The sequence below is a fragment of the Lotus japonicus genome, chromosome 1, assembly GCF_012489685.1.
Source record: "Lotus japonicus ecotype B-129 chromosome 1, LjGifu_v1.2".
NCBI classification, from domain to species: domain Eukaryota; kingdom Viridiplantae; phylum Streptophyta; class Magnoliopsida; order Fabales; family Fabaceae; genus Lotus; species Lotus japonicus.
In genome coordinates, this window is record NC_080041.1 from 109,234,302 (window position 1) to 109,259,779 (window position 25,478).

At 33.9% G+C, this 25,478-nt stretch overlaps 4 protein-coding genes and 1 long non-coding RNA gene across 14 annotated transcripts; 3 read left to right on the top strand and 2 right to left on the bottom strand.

Moving 5' to 3' along the window:
- Positions 1 to 22: 22 nt before the first annotated feature.
- On the bottom strand, positions 23 to 1,355 carry LOC130729084 (uncharacterized). Its single transcript, XM_057580710.1, has one exon. The coding sequence runs from the start codon at positions 1,219 to 1,221 to the stop codon at positions 268 to 270; it is 954 nt and encodes a 317-aa protein (XP_057436693.1). The 5' UTR covers positions 1,222 to 1,355; the 3' UTR covers positions 23 to 267.
- A 2,490-nt stretch (positions 1,356 to 3,845) lies between these two features.
- Positions 3,846 to 8,945, top strand: LOC130729085 (uncharacterized). 4 transcript variants are annotated; one of them, XR_009015861.1, is made up of 9 exons: positions 3,848 to 4,166; positions 4,280 to 4,466; positions 4,587 to 4,692; positions 4,786 to 4,930; positions 5,049 to 5,098; positions 7,814 to 7,891; positions 8,038 to 8,145; positions 8,258 to 8,312; positions 8,527 to 8,945. It is a non-coding gene; the product is annotated as an uncharacterized LOC130729085 (long non-coding RNA). The 4 variants fall into 4 exon arrangements; XR_009015862.1 differs by having other exon boundaries at positions 3,846 to 4,166; positions 4,280 to 4,692; positions 8,234 to 8,312; XR_009015859.1 differs by having other exon boundaries at positions 3,846 to 4,166; positions 4,280 to 4,692.
- A 1,880-nt stretch (positions 8,946 to 10,825) lies between these two features.
- LOC130718442 (uncharacterized) lies at positions 10,826 to 13,371 on the top strand. Its single transcript, XM_057569035.1, has 11 exons — positions 10,826 to 10,981; positions 11,330 to 11,339; positions 11,421 to 11,517; positions 11,623 to 11,744; positions 11,826 to 11,910; positions 12,002 to 12,134; positions 12,237 to 12,343; positions 12,474 to 12,594; positions 12,699 to 12,935; positions 13,037 to 13,117; positions 13,201 to 13,371. Exons 1-11 carry the CDS (start codon positions 10,826 to 10,828, stop codon positions 13,369 to 13,371), a joined length of 1,320 nt encoding a protein of 439 aa, XP_057425018.1.
- Positions 13,372 to 16,445: 3,074 nt separating this feature from the next.
- LOC130729086 (uncharacterized) lies at positions 16,446 to 19,912 on the top strand. 7 transcript variants are annotated; one of them, XR_009015863.1, is made up of 6 exons: positions 16,455 to 17,355; positions 17,810 to 17,934; positions 18,022 to 18,173; positions 18,322 to 18,388; positions 18,480 to 18,609; positions 19,796 to 19,912. XR_009015863.1 is itself a non-coding variant. In XM_057580712.1 (5 exons), exons 1-4 carry the CDS (start codon positions 16,728 to 16,730, stop codon positions 18,373 to 18,375), a joined length of 996 nt encoding a protein of 331 aa, XP_057436695.1. In that variant the 5' UTR covers positions 16,450 to 16,727; the 3' UTR covers positions 18,376 to 18,388; positions 18,480 to 18,734. The 7 variants fall into 7 exon arrangements, 3 of the variants coding, with proteins under 3 accessions (XP_057436695.1, XP_057436696.1, XP_057436694.1); XR_009015865.1 differs by lacking the exon at positions 19,796 to 19,912 and having other exon boundaries at positions 16,446 to 17,355; positions 18,011 to 18,173; positions 18,274 to 18,388; positions 18,480 to 18,734; XR_009015866.1 differs by lacking the exon at positions 19,796 to 19,912 and having other exon boundaries at positions 16,446 to 17,355; positions 18,011 to 18,173; positions 18,285 to 18,388; positions 18,480 to 18,734.
- On the bottom strand, positions 18,871 to 21,627 carry LOC130729087 (uncharacterized). The gene is made up of 3 exons (XM_057580714.1): positions 21,406 to 21,627; positions 19,903 to 20,359; positions 18,871 to 19,498 (listed from the first exon to the last, which is right to left on the bottom strand). Exons 1-3 carry the CDS (start codon positions 21,593 to 21,595, stop codon positions 19,147 to 19,149), a joined length of 999 nt encoding a protein of 332 aa, XP_057436697.1. The 5' UTR covers positions 21,596 to 21,627; the 3' UTR covers positions 18,871 to 19,146.
- Between the last annotated feature and the right edge of the window lie 3,851 nt (positions 21,628 to 25,478).

The following is a 25,478-nucleotide window of genomic DNA, read 5'->3' on the forward strand; positions in this document are numbered from 1 at the left end:
AATTAAACAAAAGCAAGAACCATTTCAAAAGCCACATAGGCACATACAATATAACATGTTGTATTCTGATATAATTACATAATTTACAATCAAATTCACCCACATTTCCCAACCAACAAATAAAATATACAGTACAGGAGCACGGAGCACCATATCAGCTATGATCTACAGATAATACAGAAAACATCAGAAAGAAACAATGATAATTTAAGAGGTGAAGTGGAAGCACAAGACATGGCAGAACAAATTTGAGTTTTTAGAGAATTTTCAGACTTTTCCTTCAATTCTTGCATGGGTGAGTCCAACACAAGCATCAACAAAATCCTCATCAATGAAATCAGTGGACAAAACCTGAAGCTTATCAGCGCAGCCGTTAGCGAAGCACTGAGCAATGAAGAGCCTAGCATACCCATGAATGCGTCTGGTGACAGGTTTCACACACAGAACAGGGTTATCCGCCACCGGAGTCACCGTGTTCTCCACCCTGTAGAAGTATTTCCTCGCCGAAACCGGTGGATGCTCGCCCAAATGCTTCAAATTTCCATCGAACTTGGTTGATGGCAGATCAGTGTTGATCCAATTATCCTTCAGATACCCTGCACTCCACAGGGGATCCCCTGTTTTAGGCTGTGGAGATTTTCTCGGCTTCCAAACGCATATAACTCTCTTGGGTAACACCTCAGTGATGGTCTTGCCAAAAACATGATCATCCTGGGAAATCAAGTACTCACCCAAATTTTCCTCCAAGTACTTGGAGAATTCAGGTGGATCCTCATGGCCAAACTCTGTTCTGATCTCAAGGATTATGATCTCATGCTCTGTTTCTGACAGAAACTTCTTGACATCATTGATCACAACATCAACACTGTAAGTAACGAGGATACCGTGGCACACACGGCGATTCTCCTCCACCCGAATGTCGAGAACACGGGTACCCTTCACAAGCTGGTTGTAGATGGAGAGTGATTGACATTGAGCAAAAGGGCGAGTGACGAGTGGGATACCAATCTTGTTTGTTGCAGAATCATGTGTTCCAGGCCAAACAATCTGGTTGATGTGAAGTTTCTCTGGGTTGAGACCACTCATCCAGTTTTTCCTGTCGGTGGGGTGGTATTCAGAGCCAGGGTAGTCTTCCCCTGAGCTTTTGAGATCATATAGAGTTTTCTTCTGGGTATGGATTGTCTTTCTTCTTTCAACCTGTTTAGAGACTTGAGATCCCATCCTCAGTGTCAAAGATATCAGATGATGATGAAAAGTAGTTGTTCTTGATTCCTTGTTCTTCCTCTTCTGTAGTTTTGCTTTTTGTTCCAGCTAGAATTTGCTGTTGAACATAAAAGTCTCATCTCAATTGATTGGTTAACAATAATAATAATAATTAAGGGGTTTGGTATGGTAGAGACTAATGAGATTTGGTAGAAATTAATGAGATTTGGATTTATAATTTCATCCAAATTATTCAATTATATTATTATTATTATTATTATTGACTTAAAGTATATAATGAGAGGATTGATGTTGCATTGGTCAGCTTGCTGAATTTGTGAATGGGACAAATGCTGCGAAATTATGATAAGATGACTTGGGTTTCTTAGTCACTCAATTTTTCCTTGGTGATCATGAAGGATTTTAAATTGAGATGAGAAGGGGCCCTTGATTACTTGTCTTTTACGATGTGGAGAGACATCACCCTCATAAGTCATTATTGGTAGTGAGTAATAATTGATTTGCATCCTTCATTGGTACACTTGTATGAATGTCGCGCGACAGTTGTTCACCTCATCTCTTAAACATGAAGTTGGAAGTTTAAACATCATTTATAAGAATGAAGTACATTTCACTATTAGTGGTTTATCGTTGTATACCTACACTGAGGAAATTAATCAGGATTGTTGACAGTAAGTATTAAAAAACAATGCTGATTAGTCTTTGGTTTAGTGGTTTTTTAACTTTTTTTAATGAGCCCTCTTGTACCGATTGTTATGCTAAATTTTTATCACATAGTATTTGTTGTTAAAAGATACTAATGGAAAGGTCCAATACAGAAATTTCTTTAGGAAAATAGATAAAATTGTGGACAGACCTTCCCAAATGCTAAAAAATACGTGGCCAATTATAAGACATTGCCAATTATCTGTGATTGTGAGAAGATAATAACGAGCAATTGCACACCTAGACAATACAGAAACATCTTCAAGAGTTGCTTGTATACTTAGAGCCTCAAAATACATATCAGAATCAGAGCTCATTTTGTTTGAATCATTGATTTCGGGATGACGATTATTCATTGGCAACTTGGCATGAATCTGTCAGTCTAGTGTAGTTTTTATTCTTGCTTAGTGTTTTTTTTTTTGAACGTGTTCTTGCTTAGTTATAGCTTAAGATATGAGTGTTATTCTTAGAGGAATTTTTTTTTCACGCTCCATTTTAAATGGAGATAAAGAGTAATATGAAGAAAATAACGGGAAGATAAAAATGTGATAAGTGATATCATTAAAAGATAAGAAAAATTAAAAGTGAAATGTAAATGAAATAAAAAATGATAAAAATATAAATGAGTCGTAGCTTATTCTTAAATATTTTTTTTTGAAAACAGAATATGATAATAGATATATATAGTGTTGAGAAATAACCCCTCTCAACATGGGTACAGTGACCTCATCAGCAAAAAGCTGGTAAAAGCTCAGTCTCTACAGAAAAAACCTTCCAAAAACCACAAACACACAAGTGTGCTATAAACCCCCGAGAGACTACCCCGCTAGAAAGGTTCCCATTAAATTCGAAAAACAGCGACGGATCATGGATCCTATCAAGCCGCTCGACACCTGCAAACAGAAACCAAAACCAGCCGAGCAAATTTAAATCCTAACAACCAAACATAAGTGCCATAGAACTGAGAACAACCTAACATATTAACAACCAAACATAAGTGCCATAGAACTGAGACATTATTCTTAAATTTAATGTCCTCACGCACACGAATTTCCACATTTAACATAGAATTTTGGAGGAATGTTAAAAGAAAGTGTTATTAACATTCTATGATAAAAATAAGAGCACAAAAATTAACTATGTATAGTTTTACAAAAATGATTGGTGAATCGCTACATAGTAAAAATTTTATAATATAATATAAAAATCCTTTATCTGACCCTTATCCAACAACTCAAGCTATTGGAATAAGTAGTTTTTTGACATTAGAGTCTTTATGACCAAGCGGTCCAAAGATCGATTCTTCATCCCCAATAATTTGATAAGTGGTTTTTAATTTCTTGTAGCCGTATTGTACCTGATTACATTTTTTATGAGCTGAAACAACTTTTAAATGTAAAAGTAATGGGTTGCTATGACAACCAGTTTTTTAACTTTGTGAAGGATCGTGTATGAAAGAAGTTGAAGGACAATCTTTCTCTCGGGCTAGCCACTACGTTCTAATTAAAACAGTTGCTCAGACAATCCCAAGTTTGTAATGTCTTGTTTTCTTTTGCCTAATGACTTATGTTCTCAAATTGAAGGTGTGTTGAGAGGCGAGAGCTTCACTGGTTGAGATAAGACCGCTTCTGTTTACCCAAATCGGTAGAAGGCTAGGGTTCCGCAATTTAAAAGCTTATTAAAATAAACGCCGTAAGCTATGGTTCGATGAAATCTATATACACTATAATGATCAATTTTTAGGAAGCATGCAATCCAAACTTAAAATTTGATATTAATACGATTTTTATAACATTACAAATGAAAATTTGCTCATCTTCTTACTTAAGTTTCAAGGTTTTTTACTGTTCATCCGTGCCATTTTTTTTGTTACCACTGCGGTTTCTTTTGGACCTGGTTGTTTCGTGGGCTGCGTTGGGAATTATGGTTATCGTCTTTTCTTTTCACCCGTACAACATCTTCGCGTGAATCCCCTCCCTACTTCATCTACCTATTAATGCTCCAGCGCACTCTGGCACCGATGCAGGAGCTTCCAACTGTTGTCGTGTTGGTGCATCGAAGGCCGATCCCACCTCGATCATCCCTTCTACTTCTGTTCATGTTGTACTCTTCGTTGTTCATGTAGTAGCCCTCATCCTCCTTCCGGTTTTCATGGCTTTTTACCTAGCAGCTTGCGTGTGTAGCAATCCGTGGGTACCTTCAAGCCACCAAAACCAGCTGGACGTTCTTCTTTACAGGTTGTTTGCCTACACCCTATCTCCTCCATTTTCCTTTACAGCTTTGTTCTGTTTTGAGTTGATTTGATGTATGCCCATATTTTTGCTTATAAATTGATCCCTTCTCTACCCAGAGTCTGTTTGTTTGGGGTCTGTAAGAGAGCAACATTGGTGTCAAGTGGTTTCTGTGAGGGCTTCGGCTGGCGTTGATTTTGAGTTTGTTGGGTAAAAGAGTCCAATTTCTGCATTTCCTTTCTTATTCCTAATCGTCAATTTCATCTCTGTAGAAGCTGCCTTGCTCTCTTCCTGATTCGGACACAGGTACCATAAACACTGTACTGGAAATGAATGATTTCGTTTTGGTTTTCTTTCAATTTTTAATCTTATTTTCTATTATCATTTTTCACTGCGGTGTTGCTGTTCCTGGTGTGTTTTTTCCAGTACAAGTTCCTTTAGTCCATCTCTTATAGGTTATCAAGCTTTGTAGAAGCTGCCTTGCTCTCTTCCTCATCTACAAATGTTACTTTTTATAAATAGGCACTTCATGGTAAGGGTTACTCACATTTTTTTGTTTTTGCATTTGTGTTGAGAAATCTTTTGAGTTTGGGAGTTGCCTTATCTACACAATGTCTTATTCCAGCTGGAACTGACAGCCCTTTGAAGCTCTTTGCAGCGGGAGGGATACATGGACGATTAAACTAAGGGTCCTTAGAGCATGGGACATGTGCCCAGTTACTGAACCATCCAAACTATATGCAATGAGTTTGGTGCTGCTTGATGCGGAGGTCAGTTAAATGTTACTCTCTTTGAATAATTTACTTATTTCCCAACAATAATCACCAGTTCAATTTTATTCTCCCCTACCATTCAAACTTTTGCTTTTTTTTTTCTTTTTGTTTACAGTGAGGACTGAGGAGGGAGTGAAGTAAAAGATATACTCTGGTGCCACACATGTAGGTTTCAATTATGCAGTATCTTCATTTTATTAGTTTGGATTTTGGTTATCGTGGTGGGCTCATTACATCAAAAAATTAAGGGTTTTTCTAGCTAAATTTTAATGTAATACTGAGTAGGATAAGATGTCTTAATGTTGTTCAAGACTAAATAATGCTTCTAACCTAGCTTCTTCATACTAATTTCAATTCAAATGACAAACTGAAAACATAATGCATTGATTTCTCTTTTTTGGTGATACACTACCTTAAGGACATAATGCATCAGTGCCTTATCTAAACCAAAAGTGAAATCCGACAGAAGTTTATGATTTGCGGTCTCAAGTTTGAGGTGTATATATATTAGCATTTTGCAAAATGTAAAGTAAAAGAGATGTGCAACTTGCATTTTACGTGAACAACACCCTCATTTTGTTTAATCAATACCTTTGTTAGTTTCAGGCTTTAACTATTATATTATTAAATTATTGGGTGATATAACAAATGACAAAATCATGAATCTGATATCTACTTTGGCAGCACGCTTAGATAAATTGTTCTCTTAATCTTAAATGTGTGTACTGAACCTATTAATGCATATTTTAATTATGGGTTGTCTAAATGACCCTATGTAAAAATTGGGTTAAATCACCCTTTGATGAGATGTCCCAATAATATTATAAGTTTTTATAAATTTCAACTCATTTCACTATTTATTTTATTTATATTTTCATAATATTCAGTCTATAAAATAATTTATTTGCATATAATAAACCAATCAATTATAAATAATAACACATAACTCCTTTTCAAAAAAAAAAAAGTAGAACCCTAATCTCAATTTCTTCCATGCTTTACGACATGCAAAACGAGTCAAATCTCTTAAATATGTGTATTATGATCAATTGATCACAAGCAAACTCTTCATCTTCAATTACGTTTTTATTTAAATTATAATAAAAAATTCATCTCTTTCCATATTTCATTAACTTTGCACAAATTATCTTCAAATATCATAGGCTTTTGGTGTGAAATCAATAAATCCCTAATCACCCCCTTCAAGAAGTGTATGCCAGAATTTTTATATATACCAGTAAAACCAACTAGGAAAATGAAACGTGATTGCCGAAGGAGGTGATGCAACTTTTCTTCTTGGGAGAACGAATAAGAGTAGCAGACCCAGAAAGCTTGGAAGAATTTGGGGATTAGGGTTCTTACCTTTTTTTTTTTGAAAAAGAGTTATGTGTTATTTTTATAATTGATTGGTATTTTTGTGCAAATAGATTATTTTATAAAATGAATATTATGAAAATATAAATAATAGAAATAGTGAAATGAGTTGGAGTTTATTAAAACACATGTTACTATATTATTGGGACACCTCATCAAAGGGTGATTTAACCCAATTTTGTACCTAGGGTCATTTAGACAACCCCTTTAATAATTGTACTAATTTCCCTTTCATTGGGCAGTAATTTTTTTTGTACTGTGCTTGATCCTGATCTGTTGAGTTTCTTCCATTAGTAGTTTTTTAGCTGAATGAAATATTTAATTTGCTTATTTAGGAATTAAACATTTAGAAGAGTGGTCATTGTTGTTCCTTTGTTATGATTGTCTACATTTTAGCTAATGTATGTTGTGTGCCAACATGTCGGACACGATGTCATAACATCTTGACTATGACATGCGTCCCTGCGAATCTGTTGTGAGTTGGCTAAGTTATCTGTGAAGCGTTGTTTTGATTACATGGTAATCAAGTTAGGGTTTTGTTGGAAGCTTCTGTGTGCCGCCAAGGAATATTCTTTGTGTAATCAAACCTGGTTCAAGGGGGTTTGATTTGGAGATATTTTTGGAAGTTTTTATCTGCAACTGAAAACGTATCTTTGAAGATTTTATGCAGATCTGTTTCATTAACAACTTCCTGATTTTAGTGTGGACTCTTTGCTTGCCCAAGCCCATTGAAGACAAGGCATGGATGATTGTTACTTAAGAAGACCTAAACCTAGTTACTAAGGGTGGCTTCATGTTGAGTAAATTAGGGTTTACTCTTGTCAGTTCACACTTGTATTGTTCTCTTAGCAGCTTTATGTTATTCTTCTAAGCTGAGAGTTGTTTTGTGAGTTGTTTGATCTTGAGATCGTCTTTACTCTCATTGTAAGAGATTAACCACTGTGGCAGTGATTGTGTGTGAGAAAGTGAAAGGGGATTCTCATACTTAGGGGGAGACCTAAGGAATAAACCACGGGTAGGAATAAGTAGGAAAGGCTGTGAACAGGGGCTGTTCAATTAAGACCTTTTGTGTACTTGATTCTCTATAATAGTGGATTATCTTTCTCGGGCTGAAGCCCTCCAGATGTAGGTGATGTTGCACCGAACTGGGTTAACAATTCTTTGTGTTATTTACTGTTTTTTGTTGATTTAATATTGTGCTGTTATCTGCTGTACGTTGTGCCAGATGTCCTAGACATTTGGTTCGACATCTGTCACGTGCGTGAACCAGAATTTCAGTCATGCATTCTTATAATTCATTGTACTATTGTGTTTGTTTGATCTGGGTCAAATTTCTTAGTTGTATTTGGATTCCCCACATATTTCCTTACCTACGAGATGCTCTTGACAAGCTATAACTCAATGATGTTGCACTAAAGGTGGCATTAGACTTATGCTGGAAAATAGTGCACCGAAGGATTTGCAATTAATTATTTTAAGAGTTTGTTTTTGTATTCTGGTTTACAGTTGAACCTGAGACCTCTGGTGCTATGGGATTTGGCTTCAGATTGGTTTTTTGGGTCTTCACCATATGTAAGCCCAAAGGTAACAGTCTTTCATTAGTTTGGATATGAAGTTTCACCTTTTTTTTCTAGTTGTATGCCTTTCACTTCTGGTCTTTCATTAGCTCCTTTCATATCCTGGTGTTATTGTTGTTTGTGGTTAGGAAGCATAGTTAATCTTTTCTTCAGTTTTAGGGAATTCTTCTCAAATCATGGTGGATTTAAGTTGTGGTTCTCTTGTCAGTAACAAGCTTGAGCAACTGACCATTTCAAGACGTACTGAGACAGATGAGTCAGGTGAATAGTCTTACATCTATTTTCTTTTCGTATATTACTTCATTTCTCTCATAATTTTGTACTCTTTTCTCTCCCTCTCTTTGTTTAGTTTCTTTAAATCCTTATTTTTCAGCACAACAACAACAACACTCATCTTTTCCGCAGCACCAAAACGAATCACTTGAAAGGTGAAACCAGCATTTTCATTGCTATTGTTATTACTTTGTATCCCTTTTTTAGATTTTTAGTTCAATACATGCCTTTCTTTTATAGTCTCCTGCTTGATTGGACTTTATTACTGGTTGTTAGTGATTCATCACAAACTCTATATATTTCTCTTCTTTTCTAGTGATTGTAAAATCGGTGTTTTTTAATCTTTAAAGTTGGATTTGTGCAATTCAGAAGTTCAAGGATACTGTATTCGCTGCTCATGAACCACTTGTCAAGGCAAAGAAGAATGGGGCACTGGCTAGCTTGAACATTTTTAAGTATTGGTGCATGGATTCATAAAGGATGAGTCATTTCAAGGTGGCCTTAGGATTCAGATTTATGTTAGGAACCATAGTGTGATTCAGAACCTACTCCAATCATCCATTGATGTTCTATTTGGTGTTATTAAATTTTGTTCTATCAAAGCCTGAATAGCAGAATCAAAGACTACTATTAAATTTTCCATGGAAAGTTGTGATCCCTAAGTCTTGGTATAGAAAATGTGAGATATTTTAGAAAGTTGTGATCTCTTTAGCCATAGCATTTTTTATGTACTGGACAATTATGTTTAATGTATATCAAATTTTCAAATGTGATTATCATTTGCTTCAGCTAAATATTTAACACCTTCCAATGTACAACAAGGTTCAACTGAATTACTGAGCTGTGGTTAAGTCTTGTATGGTGAAATCTGGGGTTGGGTAAGGCTTATATTCTTGTGTTTTTTTTACGTTCATCTTCTGCAAGCAATAAACACAAAGAAACACCAGCAATAGGTTCTCTTGGTATAAGAATCCAGCATACATGTTGTGTGTCTCTTTGATGCTGATGAAATTTATTTTGATCAAATTAAAGCTTTTGCATAATTATACTAGCTGACTTGCATGCCCTTTTTGGTTTAAGGGGATGAGAGGTTAGTTCTTTTGGGTGTCTGTTTAATCTTTCAGTTGTAAAAATTGCTACTTCTTTTTTTAACATGTTATCTCAGACTTTTGAGGAATTTACTTCCCAATTTTTTTTTGTTTTGTTTTTGAAAACTAAGATATCCTTCTTTCTTCAAAGTTGTCAATTGATGCCACCAATTCAAGGTATGGCAAACAAAAGAGCCGTGTTTCATTCATTCCAACCTCTCTTTGCTTGCTGCGTTGGTGATACGGGCAAACCTGACCACTAGATGTAATTTATATGGACACATGAAGATCAAGATAATTAATTCTTCAGTGTCTTATAATTCTAGAAAAAAAATTGTATCTTAAACTTAATTACATTAAAAAATGACTTTTAATATGTATTAGTATTGGTATTGAAATATATGATAGGATTGAAGTCGTTGGCATTGTAAAATTCAGCTGCATAATATTATATAATGTGCATCATTTACCTAAAGTTATTTAAATACTAAATAGGAATAGTTTTATCACACATACTGATCATACTCGGTGCAAAATTGTGAAAACAATTAATACACACAACTAATGTGCATTTCGTGCATCGCACAGGTATAATCCTAGAGTACAATCATAGTAGTCAAAACCCCAATTTTAATCCCTTATTCCTATAATTTTAATCCCTAATTATTAGATTTTGTATTACATACATTCCAAACAGTACCATATTTAAAACATAATTTTAATCTATTTTAAGCAATATAACAATTGAATATAATGCGGTTTGGTGACATTCTTTTTTCGCCAATAAACGAACTGTTAAGTCGTGTTTGTCAATGTAATAATGTTCGATATTATTAAAACGTTATACCCTACGTGCAACGCACGGGTATAATCTATATATATTATAAAGCAAAATCACTCCAAGAAAAAACCTTCCACGTGGCATCACTACAAGAATTCTGCTACGAGAGTGATTTTAGGAGCTTTTATGCCACGTGTCCTTCTATTAAGCAGCGGTTAACTTTTTGGACCATAATGCTACTAGAAAAATAACTTCTAACCCACTTAGTAAATAACTTCTCACCCAATTAGAAAATCAACTACCTAATTTCTACCTCCATTATTCACGTGAAATTCATTTTTTATTTCCAAAATGCTTTTAGAAAGCAAACCAACTTTCTGAACTCCCACCATGTCTATTTCTATGATAACCACCCACCCGTCTATTTCCTAAGTGAACTTCCTTTTGTTTTTCCAAAGTTCATGCTTTAAAAAAAAATCAACCATTTACCTCCGAACTCCCACCACGTCCATTTACATTTTATAACCACCCATATTGTATACCATGTATAGAATCACGTCTATTTCCTACTAAACTTCTATTTTTTTTCTTCCAAAGTTCATGGTTTAAAAAAAAACCAACTTTCACGTTGGTTTACCTCCAAACTCCCACCATCATTTACATTTGATAACCACCCACCATGTATACCATGTATAAAAAATCAACCGCCAAAAAAAGATAAACTACCTTGAGAAACACTTTTATAAATTCCTCATGTGATTTCATAATTCATCCATCACTTTTCCATCTAAAAGTTGTCATGGCTCTTAGTCTAACTGTTGACGATGTCTTTTCCATTTCAAAGGAAAAGGATGTGTGGAGAGTTATTGTGAAGGTGGTGCGGAAATGGATAACTTCAAGTTTCGATCGTTCAAAACTTCCTAATTCGATGGAGTTGGTTTTAATAGATGCAAAGGTTCGTCTTTTTAGTTGTTTTAAAAATATATATCTATTTGACTCGATGTTAGTTTAAAATTTTAAGTTTTTTCCGTTCACTTACATGTTCTTAATCTACAAGGTGATAGGATCCATGGCACAGTGCAAAAGACTCATGTTTATAAGTTTAATCCTTTGTTAGTTGAGGGTCGAGTATACATGTCACATTTCAGTGTTGGTGATAGCGCTCTGGATTTTCGTACAACGATACATGCTCACAGGATAATCTTTGGTTTTGATTCGGTTGTTCAAATCCTAACCGACGATCCCATCACTAAGAGTCCTTATTCATTTGTTTCTGTTTCCGATCTCATGTTCAATGATCCAGATCAGACACTGTTAGTCGGTGAGATTTCAAACTAAAACTGTATACATCCGTAAAATTATTTGTGATCTATCATATTTTGTTTGTCTCGCAGATATGATAGGGATCCTTACCGGCCATAGCGGCGAGCAGGAATTTGAAAAAAATCATCAAGTGGGAAAGAGGATTACCATAGAGATTGAACAAGAAGGGTAATTATTAGTATTTTGAACAAAAACGCAAAATCTATTAAAATTTTGAATTCATTAACGAATTATTGTGAGTAATAATTTTAATCATAATTTTGTTGAAAACAGAGTGAAAGTTGAATTTGCATTTTTTGGAAGCTACGTCCAAGAGCTACTCTCTGCTTTATCTTCACGCGATCTGAGCGGTGTTGTGGTTTTAATCCAGTTTGCAAAAATCGAGCCTTTTAAAGGTATGTTCGGGAAAAAAAAATTTGTTTATATATGGTGTGTTCAATGTTTCTTTTTATAAACATATTAAAATAATTGTGTAGGGCAACAAAGCCTGCAAAATTCATATGTTGCAACACGGATCCTCTTTAATCCTGAGATTCCTGAAGCTACTGCTGTGAGGGACAAGTACGACCATATTCATTACTTATGCTCATTTGCATATTAACTTTTTAATTTTCTGGCTTCATTACAATTGACATAATTATTGATGCAATAGGTTTTTCGAGATGAATGAACCTGGATATCAAATGATTACTCAGTTGTCCGACTCTTCAAAACCTTCACTCGATGAAGAGTTCTTAAAACTCTCAGATATGAAAACTTTCGAGCAAATTAGAGCCATGGATGAGGTGGTCTATCAATATTTCTTTTCTAAAAAATAATTTTTTATTTATGTGTTTTTTCTTTTGTTGTTTTTAAATGTATTTAAGTAACCCGGTCATTTTATGCAGAAGTCATGCTGTGTTGTGTTAGGGACAATCATACAGATACCTGAGGGGAATAATTGGTGGTACAAAGCTTGCAAGTGCAACAAAAAAGTTATTTGGGATGAGAAAATGTATTTTTGTGATAACTGTAACCGTCATTATTTTTTCATGATCCCTAGGTATTGAACTACCTATTTCATTTTGTGAAGAAAATTAAATTTCTTGACCATTTAATTTTCATTTTTTTTTGTGATACTATAGGTTCCGTTTGCAAGTCAAAGTAAAGCAGGGTAATGACATTGCTACATTGGTCATATTTGACAAAGAAGCGAGTGTTCTTCTTGAAACTACTTGTGCTGACTTGGTTGATTCGTCAACAAAGGTATGTGTTTATGAGATCAAAGTGCAATTTTATCAAAAAATGTAATACTACTGGTACTCTCTTTTTTAGCATGTCTTAGTGCTTAAATGTTTAATTGGTGACAGAATCCTGCTGGCTCTGGCTCTACAACTCCTGTTGAATTACTTAAGTTGTTGGAAAAGACCTTTCTCTTTAGGATTGAAGTTAACAACACTTCAAGCTACAGGTGTGAGTCATCATATCGTGTCAACAAAACTTGTGGAGATCCCGGCTCCAGGTTTGAGCCATCATATCGTGTCAAGAAAATATGTGCAAATCCCGACTTAATTGCTCATTTCAAGGAAGTTCTCCCTCCTCCTAATGTAACTAGGCTCATTGCGAATCATTTTTTCCTATATTTGTTGAGTTTATTTATTGAAAATGTGTTGTTCACATATTATTGTTATCTTTTGTTTGCTTATAGGACGACACTCCTCCATTACTATTGCTAGAAGCACCTACATCTGATGAGAGTGTTGAAAACGCGAGTCCCAGTTTGGCCAAGGTTACATCTACTATCTATTTTACTTAGTATAAATTTTTATTTTTAATAATTATGCTGTTATCTAGGTTTTTACTACATAACAGGATCTTAATGAAGGGTTTGTTGCTGCTGCGAGTGGCGATGTTGTTGATCCTAACATAGAAAAAGAAGAAGTTCCCCAATGCAAGCAGAACACTCACTCGGAGAATGAAGGAGTTGGTTCAACTAATAACAAGAAGAAGTTGATCAAGAAGATTAAGAAGGAGAAAAATTGACAAATCATATTTTGGATGTTAATTTTATGTATTGAACTTTTCATGTTCCTTTTTTAGGCATTATGTTTGTTTTTTAAGTATTTCATGTTTTCATGTATTTGGCTTAGTCGCTATGTTTGTTGTTTAAGTATTTGGCATATGTTTTTTATGAAGAACTTGATATATTATTTTAATTTAAGATGTTTAAATTTTCGTGCAAATTTAAAGGATCATTTGACCATTTCATTTTAGTTTTTGGTTTAAAAATGAAGCTTTCACATTTCTATCTAAATAAATCAAATTAAAATTAGGAATTGTAGTTAAAAATTGAAAAATCAATGTTTTATCTAAGTAAAGAAATTGAAACTTGGTCATCCAATCATAGGGAATGCGAAATAATTAAAATAACTCAGCCAGAAACTAGAAGCATAAAATGGAGGTGCAATGAATTCAAAAGTGTGTTGAGTGATTTCCTCATTCTTTAAAAAAAAACTGCCAAAACAAATAATACATGAATTAAAAATTTAGAGAAATACATTAATAATTATTTTAAGAAGAGACTACATGAATGCCATTCACGATATCATTCAATGATCCAAAAATCCTTATCATTTATAAAAGGTTTAAGTTAGCAATATACACTACTCATTACTCATGATTTAAACCTCACTGTCATTATTTTCTTTGATAAATATTTTTTATTAAAATAATATTTTTTATTAATTTTATTAATAATAACCACCCCAATAACCCACAACACACATTTCAAACCAAAAAACCACAACCCCACTAACCTCATAAATTGTTTTTTTATAAACCCCCACAAATTAATATATATTCGAATTATTATTTTTTTCAATAAAAAATGTATTTTTTTTATCAAAATAAATATTAAATATTAATGTTGTTAAAATAACCACCACACTAACCCACTAATACATATTAGATATTAATGGTGTTCTCTCTGCTGATTTGATTTTGATGCATTAATGAAAGTTTATTTTCCCGTAAAAAAACACATTTTCGACCAAATAACCACCACTCCACTAACCTTACAACTTAAAATTCTATGTGAATTCTATTTTTTTTAATAAAATTTATTTTTAAACAAAATAAATTGTATATTTTAATATTGTTAAAATAAACACCCCAATAACTAGCAACACACATTTTGGACTAAATAACTGACACCCACTAACCTCACATCTCTCTTCCCTTGCTGATATTCATCCCGCCACGTTGAATATAATGTTTCACTATGGATCCCATGAAACACTACCAAAATGATTGATAAAAAAAAAATTGGATAGAATATTAAGATAAAACACTAATAAATTTTTAATAAAAATTGAATAACCACCCCACTAATCCGCAACACACATTTTTAACCAAATAACCACCACCTCACTAACCTCACAACTTAATATTCTATTAGAATATTTTTAATCAATAATAAATATGATTCCTCATTTTTTTAAAAAACACACCACACTCTGACAACACATTTTTTCAACAGTTACAACTTTGTATTGCACAATTTTATTTTTATATCTAAATTTTTTAACATATTTTCTACGTTACTTGAAATTTTTCTTTGTACATTCCTTCATTTACCGATCTCATAAGAGAATTAATGTTTCATTACTAATAACATGCATATAATTCTAGGTCTTCGAATAGAGGATGATGCTCTCATGAACCTCTGCTTAATTGAAATTGAGCTCCACTGCAATGGGAGGTCACTTAAAGAATTTGCATGTATGTCGTATCCTAGATTTTCTGAAACTACAATTTGAAAATAAGTTTGTTGCTGACGAGTTGAATTACTGTAAACAAGAAATGCGCGATACACATGAAGCACTGTTAAAGTCTTTGACTGCTGAGCAATCTAAAGTGTATGAACAAATAATGAGTTCAGTTTTGTCCGACGATGGAGGGTTTTATTTTCTATATGAATTTGGAGGTTCGGGGAAAACATTTGTGTGGAATACATTGTCTTCAGGTTTTAGATCACAATGACTCATTGTTTTGAACGTGGCATCAAGTGGTATTGCTTCTTTGTTGTTGCCTGGAAGGAGGACTGCTCATTCAAGATTTTCTATTCCTATATCACTTAATGATATATCAACCTGTAATATCAAACAAGGATCTCAAAAGGCTGAATTACTTCAAAAGGCAAGTTTGATCATATGATATGAAGCACCAATGTTGAACAAACATTGTTTTGAAGCATTAGATAGAACTTTGAATGACCTCATGAAAACCCGTTTGAACTTTGGTTATGATAAACCATTCGGTGGTAAAGTTGAACTTTGAATGACCTCAAGGTCAATCGTTATCTCATGTTGGCTTATATCTGCCTAGACCAGTTTTCGCTCATGGTCAGCTCTATGTTGCTCTTTCAAGAGTGAAGTCAAGAAAAATGCTGAAATTATTAATTTTAGATGATGAAGGAAACCTCTCAAACGCAACAAAGAATGTTTTATACGAAGAAGTGTTTGACAACATCTAAAAAGTTCGTTTTCTAATGATCTAAGTTATTTTTTATAACATTATGAATTTAATCTTAAAATTAGTTATTATTTTGTAACAGAAAAGACAAAAATCAATCTTTACATGTTCATCATTTTACATAGTGGAACCAACATTTAATATGAATTAACTAAAAAAATTGTATTCAAAGTAGCCAATGTTATATTTGAAAGAATTTTTATTTTATTTTAATGTTCATTGAAACTAAGTTTTGTTTATTACCATATAAACCTAATCTAATCCACACAAATCTATGTATTTGCAGTTTCATGGTTTGAGAAGATTTGGATTCCCTAGATAGTCAACTTTGAAGATTTTTATCAAGACATTCATCTACTCATTAAACTAATCTATATATTTTAAATAGTAGCTGACTCCAATACTATATCGTTCGTTAATTGGTGTTGTTTGTTTGTTTACCTGTACTTAAATCTTCAATTTATAACATTTTTGTCATCGTTGTATTTTAATCACGAAAATCATATCTTTGTTTTTTTGTGAAACTATTGTTTCTTTTATATCAATCATGATAGGTAAAATCTGAAAAATAAAAATCCGCCAAACACACTAGTTCTAGTACATACATACATGATACATCTCTTATCTCACTTTCCCCTCATTTCCATTTAAAATTGAAAGAAAAGAAAAATAAATTTCAATTCACACCATTTTTCATCATTCACCTTTCACCCCGCCTTTCCCAATTTCCCGCTTCGTCTTCCCCTTTCTTTTCAAAAATTTCAACCCTGTAAATTCAATTCTCCAACTTCGTAGAAACGAAATCGCGGTTGCTGTAGTTACAGTGAGCGGAGAGAATCAGTTGAAGCTTGTAAGAGAAGTCGAAAATGGACGGCGATACTGGACGCTGGGCGTTGGAGTTCTTCATCGGAAAGCGAATCATAAACAACACCCTAATCCAAGAAATCATTCGCACAATCAAGGTTCCTCCCAACCCTAATTCCTACTTCATCAAGTCCCTTCTCCTCAGAATCCTTCAAGAGAGGCTGCAGATTGAGTCAATCGATGAATCCATGCTCGAAATCATGGAGATCCTCGAAGAAGTTCTTCGATCCGAGGGCTCTCCCGTCAGTGCCTCCTTTACCGCCGCCTATTGTGCGGTGGCGGTGGAATGCACCCTCAAGTACATCAAACTGGAAGGATCTATTCCTCGTTACTTTGATTCTGTCAAGACAATATGGTGGAAAAGGGTTATGAACATGAAACCCTCGCCTGGTGGTGAAAAACGAAGCCTCTTGTTCTCCGACGAGTTGGATAGGTGGAGAATTGACATTGAGGCTTCACTGAATGATCCTTGTGTAAGGGATCGGTTGGCAGCCACCGAGAACACCAGAAGCGTCGCCATTAACCGGCTCAAGGTTTTTTTCGCAGAGTTGTGGGAAGGCGTGGACCCTTCTTTTCTTGAGCTCGCTGTGGAGAATGCGGCAACGGATGCTGCTGAAGAGCAACAGAGAGGTTCTTTGATCACTCCTTTCCTTTTTTGCCTCTATTTCAGTTCACTACAAGAATTAGAATCTGTGTGTATTTGTTGAATTTAGCATGTTTGGAAAATTTCCTAAAATTGATTTTACAATCAAAATCAATTATGGAGAGAAGCTAATGTGAGTAACTTATAAGTGTCATAATTGATTCTAAGAGAAAATAAGTTGATCAAAACATGGAAGATGGCTTCCTAGTTCCTGGTCTTTGTTACTGCTGACAGTGTTGGGTGTATGGATACACCTATTTAAGTGGTTGAGTAGGAAGAGAAAGCTCCATTTAGGAGCTTTGGATATTGATTGCTAGGAATCTTCATTCACACTATAAATTATCAACAGTTCAACACAAGTTGGAAACACAAAATTAGCTAGCATTGCTATTAGCCCTTTTTAATTACAACTGATTTTTTCATTATGTTTGTCTTCAATAGAAACTCAAGAGGGTAATCTTCTGCTTGACGACATCTGCATTACTAATGTTGTTGAGGAAATGGATCCGTCAACAACTTGTCAGAGCGATGTTCCACCAACAACTACAAATGCTCATGCTCATGAGGTAACCATGCTAGTAACTTCTTATTCTGGTGATTGATTCCATGTGACTCTTAAAGTAGTATATTAGCTATTGATAGATGACTTACAGGGGGAGACATCAAATCGTCCTCAGTTGCCTAGCCCTAAGAGGAAGAGAGTTTCTCCTTTAAAGAAGTATGAACCAAGAAATGTTATAAAAAGGAGAACAACAAGAAAATGGAGTCAATTGGAAGAAGAAACTCTAGAGAAAGCAGTAAATAAGTATGTGGTTGTTCTAACTTCAATATTAAATTTTCATTGTCTATTTCAGGACACAAATTTGAACTCTTTGTCTGTTTAGTTTTGATTGATAAGAGAATAGGTTTGATGCAGTGTGAAACTCTTTGTTTCGTCATGTTCTCTTGTTCAGATTTGGCATAGGAAACTGGAAATTAATGTTAAATGCTCACAAAGATGTATTTGAAAGGAGAACTGATGTAAGCCTATTATTATTTTCCTTTTTTGGTGTATACTGACATTTTCTTTTTAAACTTATGCATTTGATGCCAATCAAATTACTTTTGTCAGGGTGATTTGAAGGACAAGTGGAGAAACATGAGGCGGTGTAGAAGCAAATAAGTAATTGGTTTTTTGGTCAACAAGACGAATGATTTGAATCATTAGTTCAAACGTATAAATTGTAGTAGATTGAGCTCAGGTATGTAGCTTGCATTAAATATTATGAGGGAGTGTTTTACCTCCCATAGTGGTTAGTTAAGCTTGAGTATGTCTTATATGTGGTCTTTTAGAAGAAGAAAAATTAATGCAGGGGAGACATAGATAAGTTCCATTCGCAAAGAAATTTGTTCATTAAATCTTGCTGAAGGCATGAACTACTGCCGAATGCTTGAAGTCTAGCTTTCTAAAGTTTGAATTATTCACTACTCTAACAAAACAGGTTCAGGAGGCGTTCAGATTCTGGAACAAGTAAGAACTATCTTAAAAAACAGTACATATATATTATAACGAAGAAATGCAGCTCAGTTACAAAACCATTCAATGCACCCCAAATCGCCATTTATACAGTAAAGATAATGACAAAAGCTATATAACAAGATTGAGTATTCTAGTTGCTTGTTTGGATTAGTTTATTTTAGGGTCCAAAGTTTATAATCAATATATTCATAAGGCAGCTTTTAAAATAAATATTACCCCCAAAATAACCATCTTCCAAACATGCTAAGAAGGCTATAGATTATTTGCAAGGCGTGAATTTGCAGGTGACATTTCCAGCACCAGAATTAGACCTCTTGAAGCGCAGAGCAGTGAGCAGGACACTCCTAGTTGAACCCATCAAAGCCTCATTCATGTGTTCAACTACGCCAATTGGATGGTAAGAGAATTGGAGGGTGTTATAAGAGTTAAGAAGTGCAGTAATCCCTTCTCTCAAAAGAGTCCTGTAAGGGTCTCCTCTCCCTTGCAACCCTTTCCACAGTGTAATGTCTGTTCCGTATCTCCTTGCTGCCACCATTCCAAAAGCTACTGCAACTTTAGTGTCCTGGTTCACACCCCTCCAGTAGCATTTGTATTCTGGCATTGTCCACTTCCTGACAATTTAGAAAACATTGACATTCTTGTAAATAAACCTATTTATCAAAGTCCTCATTTTGTACAAGGAAGCATGCAATTCAATATATATAGGTAGTAACAAATATCATGACTTCCATAGCAAGAATTGGACTTTGTTAGGCATAGATTTCATGAAACCATGAACCCTTTGCCAATTCAAATACTTGATTACTTTTTCTTTTCTTTAACACTACATTGTATGCTGATCAGTAGTGGCAATGCAACTCTGATAAGTGTTGCTTTCATTTACCCTACTTTGCCTTGCATTTATGCAGGTGGTAAGGGTGTGGTCCCATTGATTTCATGTTTCAACAACCATTAGAATGTAATTAACCCCTTACTACCGGAAGCTGAATACTGTCCCCAATGTCATAAAACTTACTCTGATGAGCATGCTGAAGCTTCTGCGAAAATCACTGGTGGTAGTGGAGGCAATGGTGGTAGTGGAGGCAATGGTGGCAGTGGTGGAAGCCCGGGCATTGGAGGTAGGTTGAATTGTGGGGGAGACTTTGGTGGTGAGACTGGCGGCGGCACCGGGTTGGAATCGGAAGATCTTGAGCAGAATTGCATAGGCTGTGCTGGCTGAGCAAGTAGAGGATCCACCGTGTACATCTCCATGTCAAACATCCTGAACATGAGTCTAGGATTTTGGGCAGGACCAGCACCTTCACCACAATCCATTGAACCTTGCCCACTGCCTGATACAATGGCAGAACAACCACCCAAGTCTGGTGCACCATCAAACCTCATTATGTAGCTTCCAAACATGTTAGTTGTTTCCTCTCTTGACATTGTGATTTGCCCATTGCTGTCAGCACAGGACAAGCTTACTTTTGCACCTGTAACCAGAAGCAACAGGGTGCAAGGCATAAATAACTTTGGTCAAAAAGCAATTTTCAGAATATGTTATAAATAAATAGGCGGTGGCCAAACAGTACTTTATTAAATACATCTAGAGGGCTAGTTGGCCACCTGTTCAGACTCCATTTATTGAGAGAATGAAAAGGTAAGAAAAATGTTACTTGTCAATGCTTTAATTAGTTGATCTCACGTACTTCATAAATGTTAGAGATGAAAATACTCCCTCCGGTCCTATTTATAAGCATGAAAGAGAAGAAAAATCTTGGTCCTTTTTATAAGAACCAAATGAAAGTTTGAGCTATATTAATTAATTTTTTCCAATGATGCCCTTATTAATTCTAACTTGTAAAATGTGTCTCATTAATTATTCTCTCTCTTTTCCACTTTCCAACGCTAATAACAAAGGGTAATTTTGGAAGTTCATTTTAATTTAAGACAAATTTAATGCATTTTATCTAGTTTAACTACATTTCTTAAACTATGTGAATTTTTTTTTTGTTGCTTATAAATAGGACCGGAGGGAGTATTTTATTAGTGGGTTAGCCAACTATTTTTTGCAACAAGTAAATAAAATTTCCTTCACCTCAACCTATGAATGTGTGAGATAAAAAGTCTGCCAATCTGAAAGAGAAACAACAACAATCTCTTGGCATCAATGTTAATACACATTTCAAAATAAAAAGTAAACTCTTCTTATGGATTGGAATTGGAATAGAAGTTCATTAGCATTACACTTAATCAGTATTCAAATACATACAAGGGATATATGTGTGTGTGTATATATATATATATATATATATTAAAGTGAAGTGGGATATGTGAATCAATGCCATTTGTATTCTGCAAAAATCAGATTTGAACACTTCTCAGAACATAATTCATATTACTTGAATAGCACCCGGACTTGAACACAGAATGTTTGGTATGACGGTGTACCTTTAGTTACTTCCAAGAACGGTCAGGATTATAAGAACAAAAATGTTGAAGTACTTAGATAAAAAGTGTTGAGAGACTTAGATCTTACCATTAACAGGATAATCCAAAAGGGATCTCTGCCCATCTTTGCATTGGTCACAGAAGACAGTGCCAGTGACCATGGTATCTGCCTTCGTTCCATGAATAGGTGCTGAAAGGATGAGAAATGCTGCAATGAAAAGCTTCTGTGGCAAGTACTCCATGAATACTGGAACCTCACTAGGCAAATGCAAAAGCATATAACAAAGAAATAGATTGGTAAGATGAGAATGGCATGAGTAGTTAAATAGTTGTTGAATGCACTCTTTTCTAACTCTCAACTGCCACTTTTAATGCTGTCCTGAGCAAAATACATTTTAATGTGTGAATGAATCATCAAATCAAAGACTCACAACGGGTGTCTTGAGATAAATTTTCGTTATATGACTTACTTTGCCCCACTTGTTTTAAGTTTACAGAAAATGAATTTTAATTTGCATAAAAATTACATTTTTTAGAGATTATTAGGTAAAGTAAAAGTTAATTAATTTGTGTTCGCTTATAATTTTAAAATGATCTGTGTCCAAATCATTTGTTCCATTTTTTCTTTTTTTATTGCAAAACTTATTTTTAAATGATTATATAAAATAGACTCTGACTAATCTTGCAGTCAATTATTTACAATATAGCTCATTTTTTTAAAAATTATCCAAATGTCTTAGTAGTTCTTAAAAGTGATTTTCATATAAAATAAGTGAGTGGGTTAAAAATCCTAAACAAACAGGCAGGTCAAATGAATATATATATATATATTATATATATATATATATATATATATATATATATATATATATATGTCCTTCATAAAAATCAGTAATAAAATGTGATAGTTATACCTATATTTTTTTTTTCAACAAAGTTATACCTTATATATCATTGATTCATAAAAGTTATCAAAGAAAAAATATCTAAAAAAAAGTAGGGAATCAAATGCTTTGTAGATTATTTAGAATCTAAATACTTAAGTCAGTCCAAAAGCTATATCAAGAGTTGAGAGTTGTTGTATAAATGCTATATATGTCATATATCTAGTCAATGTGAGACTTCTAACACACCCCTTCACGCTCAAGGCTGAACATTTGGAGTGTGGGATTTGTAGGACTGGACATATGCAGGATGTCATAAATTGGATCTATGATAGACTCTGATACCATATTAAAATTTTATGAGGTCTAACTGAACCTAAAAATTAGTTTAAGAGTTGAGGATTGATTTATCCTTATAAAAACTATCTATGTCATAGCTCAAGCCAAGGTAAAACTTATAACAATAGGCTGCTTAGTCTAGGTTGTTTGGAGGCTGCGTATTCTGTTTGGGTTTCTAGTTAACAACTAACCTGAAAAGAAAAAAAAAAAATCCAAGATAAATGCTATGGATTTGGATCAATTCATCTTCCTCCAACCGTTTTACTTTTCAATAGTAGCAATATATTCATCCTTTTCTCATTTTCCACAATTTTTTTTTAACGAGTTATTGGTTTAAGTAGTACATATTTTAAATCCCTTGATGAAGTGATTAAGCAGTGAGGGTGGGTATTACATGCTATGCATATATAGTAGTGATGGTGGGTATTAGTTAGCCGTTAAGGTAGCCAGTAACATTAATGAAAAAACATCCCGTGTCTCTCACAAAAATAAGCTCCTAATTAATTGTGTGAACTCAATCCAAGTTTAGATTTGAAGAAGAAGCATCCATCTGCTGAAATTTTTCTCTTTTCCAACCACGCATCACATGTCAACGCCAGGATTTATTAGTCATGTGGTAGAGAAAGCAGGATCGATGAAGATTATGTGATGGAATTGGATAGCATGCCTTTGGTCCTATTGTGAAGTGTAATAAATTAAGGAAGATACAAATAGGTACAAGAATAATTATAAACTCTTATCATTGTCCACATAAGATAGGTCCGGTGATATGAGCTGAGGGACATATATGTTGAGTAGGGGTTCATGGATTGCTTCCTGGCGAGTGCAATTTATCTTTTCGATATAATTAAAAAAAATATACTTCTATATATCATTCTTTTTTAGTGGGTACATACAAGGTTGTCAGACTCAAGAGTCTACATAGACTCGTTTTGGGAGGTAAACTCGTTTCGTCGAGTTATCTCGTAGACTCGTAAGAGTCTACCAAAATAAAAACCTTAATAAAACATGTCATAGTGTACAAAGAATACATACTACAACCACCAATGAGACACTAACCAAATAAATTCAACTTCCAACTTTATAATAAAGCAAACTTCAATAAAATACATAAACAATCAAAGTACCAAGAATGCATAATTCATAATAAAGTCTTAGAGAAAGCTCAAAATTTGAAGTGGCAACGACGACTTGCAGCTGTGATGTCTCATCTTCTCCTAGGGTTCGAATGTGGATGGAAATGTTGGGTTGAAATGAGAACCCCTATCTTTCTCTCAATCTTTGTTGAAAGCTTTTCATGAAAACCCAAAATTACCCCGTTTAATTTGAGGATTTCGGGAAAAATTTATTTTCACCGTGACTCGTAGACTGGGTGTAGAATCGCGAGTCTATGCGAGTTTACCGAGTCAGTAAGAGTTTGCTCGAATCTTGAAATTTTAGAGTTTACTTAAGAGTTAACTCGTTTTGGGACCTAGAAACGTAGAATCGTAAGATTCTAAGAGTCAACTCGAGAGTTTAACAACCTTGGGTACATATATAATGAATGTAACACAATTCATATTTGATTTCAAGAAGGATTATACTCCATGCATGCATGAATGTGGATATAAGGGTTTTGGGTAGGGAGTCCAGGGATAAATCAGTAGAGAGTGTAATTTATCGTTTCGATGTAAAAGAAATACTTTATGTATAAAATAATATTTTAAAAAATATTCAAATTTATAATAAAAAATTAAAATTAAATATTTTTTTAAATATATTTTATATTATGTTCAAAATGAATAAAATAAAATTGAGAATAATATGTATGCGCCTACGGTGTAAAACACATTTACATTGTTTTGGTGGTTCTCACTTCTATTTATGAACCTTCTTGAAATCCTTAAAACTTGGAATAGATCAAAACTATTTTTTTTTGAAAGGAAATAGATCAAAACTAGATGATTCTTGCTATGAGTTTCCTATCCTTCCCATGTGTGTTGTTTTTAATATTTTCATATAAAAAAGTTATCGATAGAAAAACCAAGTTGCAATTAATCATCAAAGTCTACTATGCCGTATATGTCAAATCATTATAAATTTATAATTAATTTATATTTATTTAATTAAATTTATTCTCATTTTGAAAATAATAATAATAATTTAACATATGAAATATATATTATAGTAATTTATTTAAAAATTGTAAGATAAAGAATAATTGTTAAATTCTTCACTCCAATTTTGGTGGACAGCTCAGCAAATAAACATCCAAAGAAAAACTCTAGATATTTGACATCTTTCTCTTTGAATGAATATCTCAATTTTCCAGCCTACTAGAATAGCTGTTAATACGAATAAAAGAAACTTTGTTATAGCCATTTGCTGTAATTTTCTTGGTTGTTCGAAAACAATCCTTGCTGTAAATTTTATCAGGTCAAAGAATTAATGACAATAATGGCTGAAAAGAGGAAACTTAATAATACCGAATTTAATTAAAAAATATTAACTTACTATACTTTAATTTAATTATTTAAATAATTGAAAGAGGAAAAAAATATAATAATAATAATGACTTTTTTTTGGGTTAATAATAATGGCTTTAGTAAATCAGACATCGGAAATTGATTTACGTAAATAACAGATATAGAAATCAATGAAACTCTTACTTGAAGATCAAGTTGAAACCTTGATATAAGTAACACCAGCTAGTGGTGGAGTTAAAACAACTTAACACAACGCCCCTCTTTTCCGTATCTCTCTTTGTCTCATTTTCTAGTTCGAGTCTTTAGTTTTGCTGTTAGAAGCGTCTTTGCAATGTCTGTCATGACAATAAGTGATGAATTACGTCATCATATATTTTCATGGCTTCCAGTCAAATCACTATGCAGGTTCAAGTCCGTTTCTCACTCGTCCTTAAACCTCACGAAAGAAACATATTTTTGCATGAAACATGCAC